This window comes from Podarcis bocagei (genome assembly GCF_964188305.1).
Source record: "Podarcis bocagei genome assembly, chromosome: 11".
Classification (NCBI taxonomy): domain Eukaryota; kingdom Metazoa; phylum Chordata; class Lepidosauria; order Squamata; family Lacertidae; genus Podarcis; species Podarcis bocagei.
Genome location: NC_138136.1, coordinates 14,449,830 through 14,466,959, shown reverse-complemented (window position 1 = coordinate 14,466,959; position 17,130 = coordinate 14,449,830). Strand labels below are relative to the sequence as shown.

Here is a 17,130-nt window from a genome sequence, read left to right as displayed (position 1 = left end):
CAATCCTCTTATTTAATCCAGATAATACAGTTCCGAAGTTGATCCTTTATTTTAACAGCCACTGATGTGTTGACTTTCGTTCGTATTTAACTGTTCCATATCCTTTAATTTGCAAGAGGAGTTTATATCTGGTATCTTTCTGTGTGGAATGCTTTTTTTAAAAAAAATAATAATCAACCTTCCTTTTTGTTGCAATCAATCATTTTTGGCACCCCCCCCCCATTCCAAGGACTCAATTTTACTGTGTACCTTTCGCCATTTTGCTTTTCTCAAAACTGAAAGTGATCTAGCGGCGTGGTTCTCTATACACAAGCTGTTTCAGTGGTTCGTCTGTGCTGAAGGTGTCAATGAGACTCCTTGACTCCTGGGTTAAAAAATCCTAGTGTCCTTCCAGCTTCCCCAGCAAACCATTAATTCTAACATAGTCTTCATTGTATCATTGACTTCAATGCAAGAATGATAACAATATTTTGAACAAAGCAATTTCAAGTGGATCATATCTTCTTCAGAAGCCCTTTTCTACTTCTGTTCCCTTTCTATCTCCCATTTTGCCTCCGCCTTTCCTGATTCTGACTTTGCTTCTTCTAAAGTTTGTTTCCAAGCCCTCATATTGAAACTGGTTTGTAAATGGATCCAATGTGTGTAGCATTGTTGTCACAAATGTCACGTGGTGGCTGTTTGAGGCAGGAGTAATAATGTGAAGAGTGGGTCTTCCGGTGGATTTCTCCCACTGCAGGGAGAATTTCTGTGCCCTCATCTGCTGTTGCAAAGACTGTTTTGTGGCATTGAGAATCTCCATGAGATGAATCAGTCCACGCGCTCAGCTGGTTTACATAGTCAGCCATCAAACTGAGCAACTGTACGCAGAAGGCCTTTCAAGTAACAGCATGTGTTCTTTGTATCGCACAGTGAACTTGTTCAGCACGGACTTGGGATGGATCCGCTTCTCTGGAAACTTGTGTTGTGCAACTAGCTGAAAAATCCCACAGTACTTTTTAAGGAGGGAGTTAACATGGATGAGAGACAGGACGTTTTCTTCATCCAACAAATTTAGAAAAGCCATCAGCAGGTGGACAGAGAACTTTAAGAAAAATATGTTGTGCAGATCCAGCACAGCAAGTATGTCAGGAAGTACAGTTAATCAAAGACAGAGATTACTGGCTACCATTTGGGTATCATTTCTCTATCTGTCCAAAAATGAAGATAGTTGATGACAGAGGGCTGTACTCAGAACAGAATGATTGACTCTCTTATTTATCTAATCATAGCGGGCCGAGTCTTCACTATTTCATCGGTGTGTTTGGTTTTTCTGCATGCTATTTGTCTTGTGGGTGTTCTGTTTGATCATGATCTCTTGATACATAGACGGCTGTTTTGATAACCGCTACCAACTTTGTGGGCAGAGACAGAAAGGTAAAAGCAGGGACAAAAAATGGATTAGCAAATGTGCCACAAAACTTTACAGATCTTTTTAAAAGAGAGTACAGTTGTACCTTGGTTGTCGAATGGAATCCATTCCAGAAGTCCGTTTGACTTCTAAAAACGTTCTACAAGCAAGGCACAGCTTCCGATTGGCTGCAGGAGCTTCCTGCACACAATTGGAAGCTGTGTAAGCCGTGTCGGACATTCTCCTTCTAAAGAACGTTCACAAACTGGAACACTCACCTCCGGGTTTGCGGGAGCCAAAACGTTCGACCCCCAAGGTGTTCGGCTTCCAAGGTACAACTGTATGTGAGAAGTAAAATCCACACAGGACTCTAAGACTGGGCTATGTTATCTGAGTAGTAGATAGGTAGCCGTGTTGGTCTGCCATAGTCAAAATAAAAAAATTCCTTCCAGTAGCACCTTAAAGACCAACTAAGTTAGTTCTTGGTATGAGCTTTCGTGTGCATGCACACTTCTTCAGATACACTATGTTATCTGAGTTACAATTAACACGTCATATAGTTTCTAATACCCCAGAATTCACTAGTTGTGGCTGAATTGAAAAACTGTAATTTGAGATGTGCTCCCTTTTCTCTTATATATGTTAGAAAATCTGTATGCATATGCTTATATAATGGCAACAAACTAGCTTACTTCTTTTTGAAAGATTGATAGTAATGTAGCTGTCTCACACGCAGAGAGGGGGTTCACAAAGGGGTGCAATGCCCACATGGAAGCCATTTAAAACACTTCCACTGCATAACCACCCCAACTAGCTGTTGTACACCTGGGCTAGGGTGGAAATGAAATTCAGGTCAGGATTTTGACTTTGATGCAAGATTGGACCCAGTGCCTGTCATTCCAGAGTTTGGAAGTCTATACACATTTGGTGCAAGCTGCCACCTCGGCGCATGATGTGATTTAAGGCCCATCAAGTGGTGTTCAACAAATGGCCTGTCCTGTATAAACACACACACAGTCTCTCTCTTATCTCCAATGACAACTCATTAGATGGTGTAACTCATGAGAAAATACTTCAAAGTATGATTCTGTAAACCTGTTTCTTATCTTCATTGATATATTGGCAGATGTTGTGTTTCACTAAAGCAATAAAAAGTTACTTTTCTTTGTCCGTTAATGAGATTCTTGTAAAAACACAGAGGCGTGCTCCTGATATAAAAGGAGCAGTCTCCTTTTATGTTTGTTGCTGTTTATCTTTTTTTTAAAGTACTCAGTGCTTTACAATTACATCATTCTCCCTCTCAGTGACTCCACGAGGTAGCTTAGGCCTAACATACAGTGATTTGTACAAGGCCACCCATTGAGCTTAACAATCCCATCCCTTCCTTATTTATTCAGAAGTACTTCTATTGAGTTCAGTGGAACTTACTCCCAGGCAAGTATCTATGGGATCACAGATACTGAATCTGTATGTGATCAGTATGCCGATGACACTCAACTCTACTTCTTGGTAATACCTGAATCAGGTGAGGCTGTGTAAGTTTTGGACCACTGCCTGTGGTTGGTGATGGGCTGGAGAAGGTTCAATAAACTGCTGATCAGATCTTGGTGAGACAGAAGCCCTGTGGGTGAATAGTTCCCAACTTCAGGACACTGGAAGGTTAGATATGTAGCTTAGAAGTACTCTTAGATCTGATACTGTCACGGAAGACACAGGTATCCTAAGTCCTTTTTTCTAGCTTTGACTGGTACGCCAGCTACAGACATTCCTGGACAAGGTTAGCTGAACCACAGTGGTGATCTCTAGTCTACTGCAGTGCACTCTATGTGGAGCTGCTCTTGAGACTGGTTTGGAGATTGCAGCTAGCACAGGATGCTGTGGAATGATGTTTGCCTGGACAGGCATATCAGCATATTGTACTAGTGCTGAAAGCTCTGCCTGGCTGCCAGTACCCTACCAAAATAAGATTAAGGTATTACTTTTAGTGTACAAAGCCATAGACTATCTAGGATAAGGTTACATTGCTGCTGCCATGAGTGCTGGAAGGAAGACCGTTCCCTGCTATCATATCTCCTATCAGTTTCATCTTTTCCAAGCTAAACATACCCAGCTCCCTCAGATGTTCCTCATAACGCTTGGTTTCCAGACCTTTGATCATCTTGGTTACCCTCCTCCGCACAAGTTCCAGCTTGTCAATATCCTTAGTCAATTGTGGTGCCCAGAACTGGACACAATATTCCAGGTCTGACCAAGGCAGAATAGAGTGGTACTGTTACTTCTGCATAACACTGTTGACTCATGTTACTTCTCCTATCACTGCTGCTGCATCATAATTGTAGCACCCTGCTTGTGGTTAACGCTTAGCTGGAATGAAATATTCAATGCAGCAATAGAGAAATTAAAATAATAATTTATTTGTCAGACAAATAAATGAGAGGCACAGTGGTATATGGTTACCAAGCTCTGGCCTGGCCTCCTGCCATTATGGCCAGCACTTATATTCCCTTAATCCAGCCCCCTTTGCTCCTCCTTTGGCTGCCTCTATCCAATCAGCCTGGTTGGATTTCCTATTGGCTGATTGCTATAACCAATCCTAAAAGATACACCCATATCCTCCTGTCCTTATATGGAACACAAAGAGCTATATATTGTTACATCTATAAATGACAAATAAGTAGTAATATATCTTACATGTGTCTCAACAAGGAATCTTAATTACCAGCTCACCTCTTGCCCTCCTTGCCCTATTGCCTTCTAAAACAAATGGTTAATCTTAAATTTTTATCTTAAACATATGTCAAGGATCTTGAGTTTCACATCAACATTGAAAGATCTCCTTCATTTGAAGGTTTCTAAACAAATGCCTGACAACTATATATCAGGACTGCTTGGATGGCGTCTTCCTGTCTGGCAGGGGGGGCTAGGCTGGTGGCTGACTTAATTTCAGGATAAATACAACTCTTACAACTATATGAAATAAGAATCTAGCATTTCTTAAATCCTTTGCATAATTACATCTATGCCAATACACTTAATACACAACACAGGTAGCCTCTTAAAAGGAAAAAGGCCTTTGTAAAGTAGAAAAAGGAACTCAGTAAAAAGGAACTCAGTAAAAAACCGCTTCAAAAGAAGCCTCTTCAGTTTACACCCCCCCTTCAGCCAGCTGCTTTTCCCCTTAGCTCTTCCCAACATTTATTGCCCTCTAACTCTCTCAGTTTAAGAAAGAAACAGCTTTAAAAAAGACTTCCCAAAAATGCTCTCCCAAAAATGCTCTCTTTCTGCCAGCTAGATGCTTCTCCATTTGGTCTTGGCCTTTTAACCTTAGAAAGAAGATCTGGCTCATTTTACTGGGAGGCACATTGGTATTATTTTACTATTTACTCATTCCTAATTATGTTTATCTCTGCCTTTTTTATCTTCTGTAACATGTAGGGTCAGTGTCCTCACTCTCAGTCTGTAATTCCAGCTTTTACGACTTTGAGAATTGTTTTCTGCTATAAATCAAGGGGCCCCTTGTCTAGGAGGAAAACATTGCCAAGGTTCTCTAAGCAGCTGGCCTTCTGCCTGGCATGAAACTTTTGAAAATCTAAGCCCATTTAATTTAGGAACCTGATCAAGATATAAGCCAATATAAGCCTTGATTAAAAATGCAGTCTATATTCAGATGCCACATTATGTTGACTCATGCTAAGCTTGTGGTCTACTAGAGCCAGTGTGGTGTAGTGGTTAAGAGCGATAGACTCGTAATCTGGGGAACCGGGTTCGCTTCCCTGCTCCTCCACCTGCAGCTGCTGGGTGACTTTGGGCTAGTCACACTTCTCTGAAGTCTCTCAGCCCCACTCACCTCACAGAGTGTTTGTTGTGGGGTAGGAAGGGAAAGGAGAATGTTAGCCACGTTGAGACTCCTTAGGGTAGTGATAAAGTGGGATATCAAAGCCAAACTCCTCCTCCTCCTCCTCCTCCTCTTCTTCTTTATAAATGCATTGAACAACAACAGGCCAAAGACAGAACCTTGTAGCACTCCACTTGCCACTTTATTCCAGGATGACGAAGAATTATGAGCATTCTTTGGGTTTGGTCACTTCAACCATCTGGAAAAGCCCTCCTCATTGTCTCTGATTCATTGAGTTTCTATACAGATTAAAGCAGCTTAATGTCACCGGTACTTTGAAACACTGTTCCCTCCGAAATCAGGCAGGCACCCACAATTCTGATATTTTGCTGCTTGCTGAAATCATTTATGTTTCTCCACTCCCCCCCCAGAAATTAATTGGATTGAATGTAGGTAATTCTGTATTTTATAATATTGCAATTTTATGATGTTTCAATTGTACATTGCCATACATCTATAAATAATATAAATAAACTCTGCCTGCACCACACCCGCCAGCATCTGCTCCCTGAGGTGGTTGCCTCATTCTGCCCAATGATAGGACTGGCCCAGATTTGGATTCCCAGCATGTGTACTTGCAGCAGAAAAAGTTTGCACTGTTTCCCCAAGACAGAGATGATTTCCATGTAGAAGGAATAATAATACTTGAAGCCGCCTTAGGTGTGTTTTTTCTGACCAGAAGTATTTTGTTAATAACTGTCCTTCATTTTAATAAACAAAGACATAAATGATAATGTGGAATGTTGTAAGATGAGTGTATAGATTGTGCTGAACATATTTAAACGACCTCTTGGGGGCTCCAAAGCAAGTTTTGAGAAATCTAAATATTTCACTGTGCATCTGCTACTGGCACATAGCCACCCACCCACATTAAGTCAAAGTAAATGACATTTATTTTAGCGTTTGGAAAGAAAGAGGCTAATGGAACAGGACCTGGCACCTAAGTTGCCTATATCTTCGCTGCTGGACCTGCCTCCAAAATATCATGGTTTGGAATTCTTGTACTGATGTAACTTACGTGTCATAATCACAAGCATTTTCTGGCTGTTTCAGGAAGTCTTAAAGCATTAAGGGTCTATTTGAAATTTATTCTGTATATGTGGCATGGTGGAGCCTCGTTAAATAACACACCCTATCTGTTGCTTTTGTTTCCCACTGCAGATGGGTTTTTTGCAGCTGAATGACGACTTCATATTTATTGAACCACTCAATCACACTTTGGCTGTGACAGGTCATGCACATCGCGTCTACAAGCGTAAAAGGTCCATACCTGAGAAAGCCACTGCAAAGCCTGCTTCTCATAGTCAGTACTGTGGTGTTATTACTGGTAATGTAATCCCTGTTAACCTATTTAATGCAGTAGGCACTTATTGTAAGAAACAAATATCTTTTTCTTAATCTCTAGTCACTATTCTGGTTAAAGGTAAAGGACCCCTGACAGTTAAGTCCAGTCGTGAATGACCCTGGGATTACGGCGCTCATCTCACTTTGCTGGCCGAGGGAGCTGGCGTTTTTCTGCCTCCCCAGACAGTTTTTTTCTGGGTCATGTGGCATGACTAAGCTGCTTCTGGCAAAACCAGAGCAGTGCACAGAAATGCCATTTACTTTCCCACCAGAACGGTACCTATTTATCTACTTTCACTGGCGTGCTTTCAAACTGCTTGGTTGGCAGGAGTTGGGACAGAGCAATGGGAGCTCACCATTAGTTGGGACAGAGCAATGGGAGCTCACCAATAGGCTCTGGTTACTTGAGTACAATAGGCTCTGGTTACTTTAAATGACAATTAGCCCTATTCCATAGTTGTTGAGTTGTAGAAAGTGTCATTGATTTCAGTAGTCTATAATTTGGATTGTCCCATTAAACACAATATTACTTGGAGTTCCACTGAAATTAGTGAGACTTGCTTCCAAGTACATGGAGCCTCAGTCTCTGTTTAAAATCAGAGGACAGAAACTCCTTTACTTGGAAATAAATTTAACTGAAGATAGTTTCCAAGTAAATGTGTTTAGAATTGATGTGCCAGGATTCTAACAGGACAAGTCGCAAATCAACCTGCCAACTCACTTTTTGGATAGGATCACACTCTCTTCTGCAATGAAAGCTGATTCCCTTTTTGTCCTTGTTCTGATCTGTCTCTTCTTCATTGTGGTTCTCAAATGTTGTGCTTATGATAAACTGCTCAAGAGCCAAGCTCACTGTGTCAAAATACAGTTCTTGCAAAACCACTTCAGGGTTTTTAGTTTGTTTCCAGGTTAATTAAGCTTACTTTGTTAATTCGTTTAGGGCTTGCTCACATTTGAGCATTATCTAGCCGTTAATTCACTTCCTCACCCCCCCCCCGTTTGAATTAGACTAGATTAAACATCTGCATATATTTGAATTTGCATATGAGGAGGAACTTCAGTGTTTCCCAGTAGGCATTCCATTTTGTGTTGTCCCTTCCTTCAAATTTGTTGATTCTGTTACGCCACCTAAGTACTGGCGCAGGTGGAGCTGTGGTCTAAACCACTGAGCCTCTTGGGCTTGCCGATCGAAAGGTTGGCGGTTCAAATCCCCTCAATGGAGTGGGCTCCTGTTGCTCTGTCCCAGCTGCTGCCAACCTAGCAGTTCGAAAGCACACCAGTGCAAGTAGATAAATAGGTACCGCTGCGGCGGTAAGGTAAACAGTGTTTCTGTGCTCTCTGGTTTCCATCACGGTGTCCTGTTGCACCAGAAGTGGTTTAGTCCTGCTGGCCACATTACCCAGAAAGCTGTCTGTGGACAAACACCGGCTCCCTCGGCCTGAAAGCGAGATGAGTGCCACAACCCCATAGTCACCTTTGACTGGACGTAACTGTCCAGGGGTCCTTTACTGTTACCTTTTTACTGACAGGGCAAGTGTGCAGATAGATGTGCATGCATGACTGTCTCTGTCTTTTTTCTTTTTCTTTTTTTTAAAAGAAATCCCTGCCCAGGAAGTGGGCACCAAATACACAGTCAGGCAATTGCAAGTTTGTGCAGTTTTTGAGTTTTGTGCAAATTTGAGGGACCAAAAGAATATGGCTCACTCTTGATGTTGCACTTACTAACACACTGGAAAAGAAACTGAAGCAATTGTAAATTGTCAGCACAAAATTCATCCCCTCCCCCAACAACATATCCTGCAAATATTTTTTTTTTTAATGCTTCTGTGGTTTCCTAGTTTTGTGCAATAGTGCGAGATCAAAAGGTAAAATATGTCTCAGAATAGGAATACCGGAAATAGTTATGACATTAGCGGGGAAAGAAATGAAAGCACTGAGGAATTTGTGGGCATGGAAAGATCTACCCATCCAAAAATACCCCCCCCCCAAATCATCTGTGCCCCTGAGTGGAGCAGTTTGGATCCCAATCCCCTCCCCCCAATCTATTGGATTAACCCTGTATCGGGTAAACCTGAATTTACAGGGGAAAGCATCAAGATTGGTGTTGTTTAAGGGTAATGATGTAACCAGGGGTGTTACATCATTACAGCTCCCAATAGACTGCGATCCACTCACAGTATAAAAAAATGACAGTGATCTACCCATTGTCGCTGGGTGTACCAAAGTGTACCATTTTTTGGAGGGGGGGGAGATCACAGAGGGGCCAAAGAGCTAACCAAGAACACCCCATGATCTACCAGCCTGGACTAGACAAATAAAATGACAATGCAAACACACAGTAAACTGGTATGGACAAACCCTTAGATTCATCACATGCACACTTTGTAAAATAAGCTAAATGAAAATTAGCATTTTTAACAGAATATTGTAATGATTCAATCTTGTTCAGCCTCAGAGCGTCAAGATTTGAATCAATTTACGTGGGTTTTGCTCTTTCTTGCTTATGTTGGCAAGATTATCTGAATGAACGATGATGTCAAAATGTGTGCTTCATCTCCCATGTCATTTATTATTACTAATGCTACTGCTGTTATGAATGAAATCGTGGTGATAAGAGACTCTTTCTCCTCCTCCTGGATTTTCAAACCACTTACGTTTCCCTGCCTGTGGAACCTCACCTTGAGCAGTTTAAAAAACATTTATTTTACCCTTTCATTCTTTTGCCCAAATCAAATGACAGCAGTTTCCATCTTTCCATGTGTTTAGCTCATAATAACATCTTTAGGAGCTATCATTGTTTTTGGTTATTTTGTGTGTGTGTTTTGAAAGACTCCCACACACAGACCCTTTTTTGTTTTCTTCCTCATCTGTGTGGTCTGTTTTCGCAGTTCCTCCGTAGGCACTGGTTGCATTCAAAGATGCTCTTCAGCTTTCTAGGGTTCCTACTGAGAGACCAAAGGGGGAAGTAGAGCAATTTTAAACAGAGAATGTTGCTGGAACCAGTCATCTCTTGAAATGGAAGAAGGCTATTAAATGTGACAGTTGTATACATAATGGCCTTTTTGTTGTAAATTAAAAAAAATAAAATTAAAATCCACTGCAAAGTACTCAGAAACACCAGCATTAATAGACTTGCAGAAGGGATGGAGTGAAAGTATTTTCACTAACATTTTATCACATAGGGATATTTTCTTTAGTTTTTAAGCATTTCCCCCCTTAGCAAGCTTAACTACTGAACTGTGATTCTTTTATATCTGCAAGTTGGATGGGGGTGGGGAAGATGAAAGTGCCATATTGTTTTATTAGCATTCTCCATCCTTCTTCTGAACACTTTTTAAGTTATTGTCCATAAATGTTTCTTGCCAGTTTCTAGGAAAGCAATTTTGATTATTTTATTGCATCCCATGACTAAGAAAAATAAAGATGAGATTGGAAATACTTATGATTCCTATTTTGGAATAGAAATTATAATTTAGTGTGTACTTGTAACATGAGAATCCACCTCCCGCATTTTTTATTTAACTTCACAGAGCTGTGATTGATTCACAGAGCTGAGGTTGAATTAATGATTAAAAATATACGTGTAGCTTCTGATTTTTGAGCTTGTGGAAGCATGTTGCTGCTAAATCTACAGTATGTTCCTGCTTCTACAGTAAAAAATATTAAGTGAACTATGTGTAGCTCATTAGTCTTAGTTCAGGGGAATCTGCTATAGAGCAAAGTTGGCAGCATTAAAAACCAGGGAAATATGAAGCCCCATAAACCCATCAAATGCGCTGGAACTTGTGTTAAGCAGTTAATTGATTATTGAGGCCGGTCGATTATCTGTTGGACATATGAGCATGACTAGAATGAGCAGACATGCCAATTACTCTAAAAGGTTAGAGCAGTGTTTCCCAAACGTTTTTGGGCAACGGCACACCTGTTTACTGAAAAAAAATCTCGCGGCACACCACCATTAAAGCCCCGCCCCGTGACGTCAGCGCGCAGCGTCACGCCGGGAGGGACGCACGGAAGTGAAAGTTTTTTCCCTCCCCCCTCAGTCCCTCGCTCGGAATTCAGCTCGTTTGGGGCATCGCTCCGGCTGCTCCCTCTCCCGCCACGCAGGAGCGATGCCTCTCTCTGGCTCTCCCTCCGCGCAGGCTGAGGGAGGGAGGGAGGTGCGCGTGTGACCCGTCTCTGCTGGGAGACCAAACCCAGCGAGGCAGAGTCGCGCGGAGGCGCCCAGGCAGCGCTGCCGGCTGCGAGGAGGAGCGCTAGGCAGCAGCAGGAGGCGCGGCCTCTCCTCGCCGCCGCCGCCCTGCCTCTCGCCGCCCGACTCGCCCGCCTCCCTCCAGGCATCTCGCGGCACACCAGCCGATGTCTCACGGCACACTCGTGTGCCGCGGAACACCGGTTGGGAAACACTGGGTTAGAGCAGGAACAGTGCCGGATTTATGTATAAGCTAAACAACTATAGCTTAGGGCCCCACTTTCTTGGGCCCCCCAAAAAAATTAAGGGGAAAAAGCCTGGATGTACATTTCCAAAATATGATAAAAAATAAAATAAACCTACACACAGCAACAGTGTTTTGTGTTGTGTATGGAGCTATTAAAGATAAAAGTAAAGGTACCCCTGACAGTTAAGTCCAGTCACGGACGACTCTGGGGTTGCGGCGCTCCTCTCACTTTACTGGCCGATGCCGGCATTTGTCCACAGACAGCTTCTGGGTCATGTGGCCAACATGACTAAGCTGCTTCTGGCGAACCAGAGCAGCGCACGGAAACGCCGTTTACCTTCCCGCCAGAGTGTTACCTATTTATCTCCTTGCACTTTGACATGCTTTCAAACTGCTAGGTGGGCAGGAGCTGGGACCGAGCAATGGGAGCTCACCCCGTCGCAGGGATTCGAAACGCCAAACTTCTAATCAGCAAGGCCTGGATTCTGTGAATTAGGCCACAGCGCCACCCGCATCCCATTTATGGAGCTATTAGGTCCATAAATTACCATATAGCATATACTCAACACAAAAAACAGCGACAAGGACAGCTGGACATTTAAAGGGTTCCATTACCTTCAATAGCTTAGGGCCTCATCAAACCTAAATCCAGCCCTGAGCAGGAAGTGTAACGTTATATTCATTAGCATTGTATAATCCATGGTTGGTAAATATTTCATTTATAAGTTGATAATCACTAGAGGTTTGAACAAAAGCCATAAAACATGTATCCCAGTGAAACATTTTTTTGCTAAAAATGGCTAGGATGCCTTTCTGTCAATCACAGAGCATATATTTGGATGCAGAAGAACCCTAGCATCTCCAGATAGAGATGGTCCAATAGCATAACTCAGTATAAAGCATTTTTACGCGATCATTTGTCTACTACTTGTTTCTGTTGCAGAGAAAAGACTACCCAAGAGCCAAAAAGGAACAGAAAGCGGACGAGGAAAAAGATATTCCTATAAATTACCTCAAGAATATAATGTGGAGACTGTAGTTGTTGCAGATCCGGCTATGATTTCCTATCACGGGGCTGATGCAGCTAGACGATTTATCCTAACGATTCTAAATATGGTAGGGAACGTTGAGACTTTCTGTAAAGATAATACGCTGGGTGATCGCCAGCTAAGTCATACCCATTGCAAACTATGAATGTAAGTGAATGGCTGCCATTTATCCCAGTTGGTCTACTCTACCGTCAATTTAAATTACCGTACTTTTCGCTCTGTAGGATACACTTTCCCCCCTCCAAAAATTAAGGGGAAATGTGTGTGCATCCTATGGAGCGAATGCAGGCTCCTTGGCTTCAGCGATAGCAACGCAAAGCCTCCGAAGCGCAGAGGGAGCGCTCCCTCCGCGCTCCGGAGGCTTTTCGTTGCTTTCGCTGAAGCCTAGAGAGCGCACCGACCCCTCTCATTCTCCAGGCTTCAGGGATAGCTGCCTGAAGCCTCCGGAGCGCAGCAGGAACTCCTGCTGTGCTCTGGAGGCTTCGAGTTCCTTTTGCTGAAGCCAGGAAAGCAAGACTCTCCTGGCTTCAGCAGAGAGGGAGAGCTGCGCAGCGCCCCTTCAGCCAAGCGGGAGGAGAAATGGAAGGGGCTCCGTTTCTCCTGCCGCTTCGCTGAAGGGGCGCTGAGCAGAGGGGGGGAGATTTTTTTTCTTGTTCTCCCCCTCTAAAACAAGGTGTGTCCTATTGTCAGGTGTGTCCTATAGAGCGAAAAATGCGGTAGCTTGAAGTTCAGTAAAGCGCAGAACATAGCTTAATTGTATAAGTCATTAGGATTGGAAGGTGGGGTCCTGGTGTGGGTCAGAGTCCTGATTAGTGCTCTTATGAAGGCGCAGGATCTGACCCAAGCTCCCATCTCCAGTGCAGACTCAGCTTTTTTTGGCCCTTCTCGTTAGGCTTCCATAGATGTCTTGTGAGATGTAACAGTGCTGCTTTCCCCCCAGCCTAGCCTTCTTACATTAGTACACTATGATATTCCTTGAACATTCAGGAACAAAATATTAAGGAGTCAACAGTACGTTCCACTCTCACTTACATAAAGTGCTCTGTGTGCTTGGATGTGAACATGAGCTTCTAATTCCATCAAAGAAAGTTGTTCTGTGTGTGCAAACGAAGATCAGCTCTCTGCCCCCCCCCAAAAAAAAACAGATGATGGAGTTGTTCCGAACATGGAGACTGTGTTTGTGTATTGCCCAGACCCAATTGTTATATAAAATTGTTGTATAAAACACTCAGAACTCATCAGACTGCCAAAGTAGATTTGTGATTTTCATTTTACAATTCTGAAATGTTATTTTAATCCATTTTCTTTTAGGTGTTCAATCTTTTCCAACACAAGAGCCTTGGGATTCGAGTGAACCTTCGAGTGACTAAGCTTGTTTTGCTTCATGAGACTCCAGTAAGAAAGTACTGCATTTACCTTTTCCATGTAATAATAATAATAATAATAATAATAATAATAATAATAATAATAATTTATTATTTATACCCCACCCATCTGGCTGAGTTTCCCCAGCCACTCTGGGCGGCTCCCAATCAAGTGTTAAAAACAATACAGCATTAAATATTAAAAACATCCCTGAACAGGGCTGCCTTCAGATGTCTTTTAAAGATAGGATAGCTGCTTATTTCCTTCACATCTGAGGGGAGGGTGTTCCACAGGATGTGAAGGCCCTCTGTCTGGTTCCCTGTAACCTCACTTCTCGCAATGAGGGCGAAGGCCCTTGGAGCTGGATCTCAGTGTCCGGGCTGAACGATGAGGGTGGAGACGCTCCTTCAGGTATACAGGACTGAGGCCATTTAGGACTTTAAAGGTCAGCACCAACACTTTGAATTGTGCTCGGAAACGTACTGGGAGCCAATGCAGATCTCTCAGGACTGGTGTTATGTGGTCCCGGCGGCCACTCCCAGTCACCAGTCTAGCTGCCGCATTCTGGATTAATTGCAGTTTCCGAGTCACCTTCAAAGGTAGCCCCACGCAGAGCGCATTGCAGTAATCCAAGCGGGAGATAACCAGAGCATGCACTACTCTGGCGAGACAATCCGCGGGCAGGTAGGGTCTTAGCCTGCGTACTAGGTGGAGCTGGTAGACAGTTGCCCTGGACACAGAATTAACCTGCATTACATGTATTATTATTATTATCATTATTATTTAGAATAGACATATGTACAGATAAAGGACATGCACTCTTAAATTATAAGGTTGGGTGGAAATGATAAGGGAGGACACATTTTGGTGAAGCTTTCTTAAGCAGTGAAAAACATCTCTCCGCTTTTAGCAGAGGTGCTCAAAAGGGAAGCAGGCAGCTCCTTGTAGCCATTCTGTCTGGTGACACACTAAATTATCCCCCGCTTAACAGCAGCAAGTTGTGCCTTGTGCCTAGTTATTGGTACTTACAAATTATGTGGGACGCGGGTGGCGCTGTGGGTTAAACCACAGAGCCTAGGACTTGCTGATTAGAAGGTCGGCGGTTCGAATCCCCGGGACGGGATGAGCTCCCGTTGCTCAGTCCCTGCTCCTGCCAACCTAGCAGTTCGAAAGCACGTCAAAGTGCAAATAGATAAATAGGTACCACTCCAGCGGAAAGGTAAACGGTGTTTCCATGCGCTGCTCTGGTTCGCCAGAAGTGGCTTAGTCATGCTGGCCACATGACCCGGAAGCTGTACGCCGGCTCCCTCTGCCAATAAAGCGAGATGAGCACCGCAACCCCAGAGTCGGTCACGACTGGACCTAATGGTCAGGGGTCCCTTTACCTTTACTTTACAAATTATGTTTGGAAACCTCCATTCACAGAATCACAGAACTGTGGTTGAAACCCTGTGGAATGCAGGAGTCTTTTGCCCAACATGAGGTTCAAACCCATGACTCTGAGATTATGAGTCTCGTGCTCTACCGACAGAGCTATGTGTGCCATCAATCATAAGCACAAAAGCTTTCACCTGAGTAGGTTTCCTCAGCTATTTCAATGTCATGAGCAGCTTCAAATACGCAGTGGGGATTGGTAAAATAATGTGAGGAAGATAGTGAGGTCTTCCTTGGTTGAAACAAACACAATTACAGCATGGCTGTACGAAACAACATGAGGATATTATTTTTAGGTGAATGTTAAGGGAAGATGCACTTAAATCTCTGAAGCTGTTTGAAGGTGTATAGAACATTTTGTGTATGTGTCTTTTAAGTCACAAATATGTAATTTAGGTCAAACAGCTCTGTAAACAGTATGGTTCTATTTATCCAAATTCCCTGATGCAAACAAAAATATTTAGAGAATCTAAAGTTTAGATGAGTCAGACTTTTAATTACACATGTTTGTAGTCAGCTGGAAGGGGGAACATTATGTTTGTTGCAATGAAATAGATGTTTTAATATTGATTGTGGAATAGCAACCAATATTTGAATTCTCTATTATAAGTTTTTAGAGTCTTTAAAACACACACACTCTCTTTTGCTTTAAAAAGCCATGTAGATACATATGTTACAACAAGTGAAACATTACACCTTTTAGGCTGACATGTATATTGGACATCATGGTGAAAAAATGCTGGAGAGTTTCTGCAAATGGCAACATGAAGAATTTGGTAAGAAAAATGACATCCATTTAGAGATGTCAACAAGCTGGGGTGAAGATGTGTCACCAGTAGACGCAGCCATATTAATCACAAGGTAAGTTGCAAGTTTTTGTCCCTTTGGTTAATGGCCGTGAACCTCATGCAGCATTATGTAGGCACTCTGATGAATTGATCCGTGATGGAAATCCCCAAAATGAAGCAAACAGGCAAAAAATAAAATAAAACAAAAACAAAAATAAAGGAGTCAGATGCAGGAATGAAGGGGGTCGGGAAACACCTCAAAAGATGAACAGAAACCACTTAAGCCCACAGTGTTTAGTGTTCCCCTTCCTCAGGTGTGATGGAGAAACAAGATGTCTTCTACACTATCTCGTTTTTTGCTTTTTTGTTTTAAAAAAGAAAGAACTGACTTAGATATTTGTATGCCTGCAGTATTTGTACATACAGTGTTGCCCCACAAGACGAATGCCTCGCAAGACGAAAAACCCGCTAGACGAAAGGGTTTTCCGTTTTTCGATGCGCTTCGCAAGACGAATTTCCCTATGGGCTTGCTTCGCAAGACGTCCTGCCTGGTTACTCATGAGCAACCACCACTGCCATCTGACAAACACTGGATTTTTCCGTAGGGGGAAATACATTGACAGGAACCCTTGAACATTAAAAATAATAAAGTCCGGAGATGGTTCTAGTCGAGCTACCCAAGGATGCAAACCTTTGGGTAGAAAGTATGGGAAATATATATTTAAAGCCCTAGTCGTTGTGTCCTAAATATTCAAAAATAAATAAATAACACTAGTCACTTCCACATATGGCAATGGTATGCTCTCCAGATAAGCATACAGATAGCTCTCGTTCTATTTCATGGCAGCAAAGCAGAGCTCACAAGTAATGATGATGATAACAGTAAAGAAAGAATAAAGAAAGCCTAATACCATTGCAGCGTTGATGTTGTAAACCTAACCCCCTAACTAGGAAGTAAGTCCAACGAAGAAACATGCATATGATGTGCTGGGAATCAATGGTTTTATGAAGCATGGAAGCTTCTCATCCTTCGGAAGCCCTCACATAAAATCAAAGGAAAAATGGGCCATTTTAAACACGAATATCTCCTTCTAACGTGGACTCTTTGCCTAACTGACATAGAAATGAGGTACTTGCTAGTAAAGTCCCCCAACTTTTCTTTTGTACTTATATATGGAACCTTCATTTTAAATCTAGAGTTATGACACATCATATCTGGGCTGAGCAGAAAGACGTAGTTCTGGAAGATTTAATATTAAGTCCACGTGAGATTTTCCTGTACCATCCTTCCCTGCCGTATTTCTTTGTCATTTGCTATGCATCCCACCCTTTCCATACCTGCCTGTTTTATATGTTTCTTTGAAGAGATTCCTGTATATTAGTAGGCTTTATATGGAGTAGCTGAATATTTAGGCTTTGCATTGCCCTA

General features: G+C 42.6%; 1 protein-coding gene across 1 annotated transcript in view; it reads left to right on the top strand.

The window, feature by feature from the left end:
• ADAMTS19 (ADAM metallopeptidase with thrombospondin type 1 motif 19) overlaps nucleotides 1-17,130 on the top strand; it is a 121,513-nt gene that overhangs the window by 24,354 nt on the left and 80,029 nt on the right. The window contains exons 3-6 of the mRNA XM_081213568.1: nucleotides 6,444-6,609; nucleotides 12,009-12,181; nucleotides 13,426-13,509; nucleotides 15,617-15,774. Coding sequence (XP_081069694.1) covers nucleotides 6,444-6,609; nucleotides 12,009-12,181; nucleotides 13,426-13,509; nucleotides 15,617-15,774 — 581 coding nt within the window. The remainder of the gene's footprint in view (nucleotides 1-6,443; nucleotides 6,610-12,008; nucleotides 12,182-13,425; nucleotides 13,510-15,616; nucleotides 15,775-17,130) is intronic.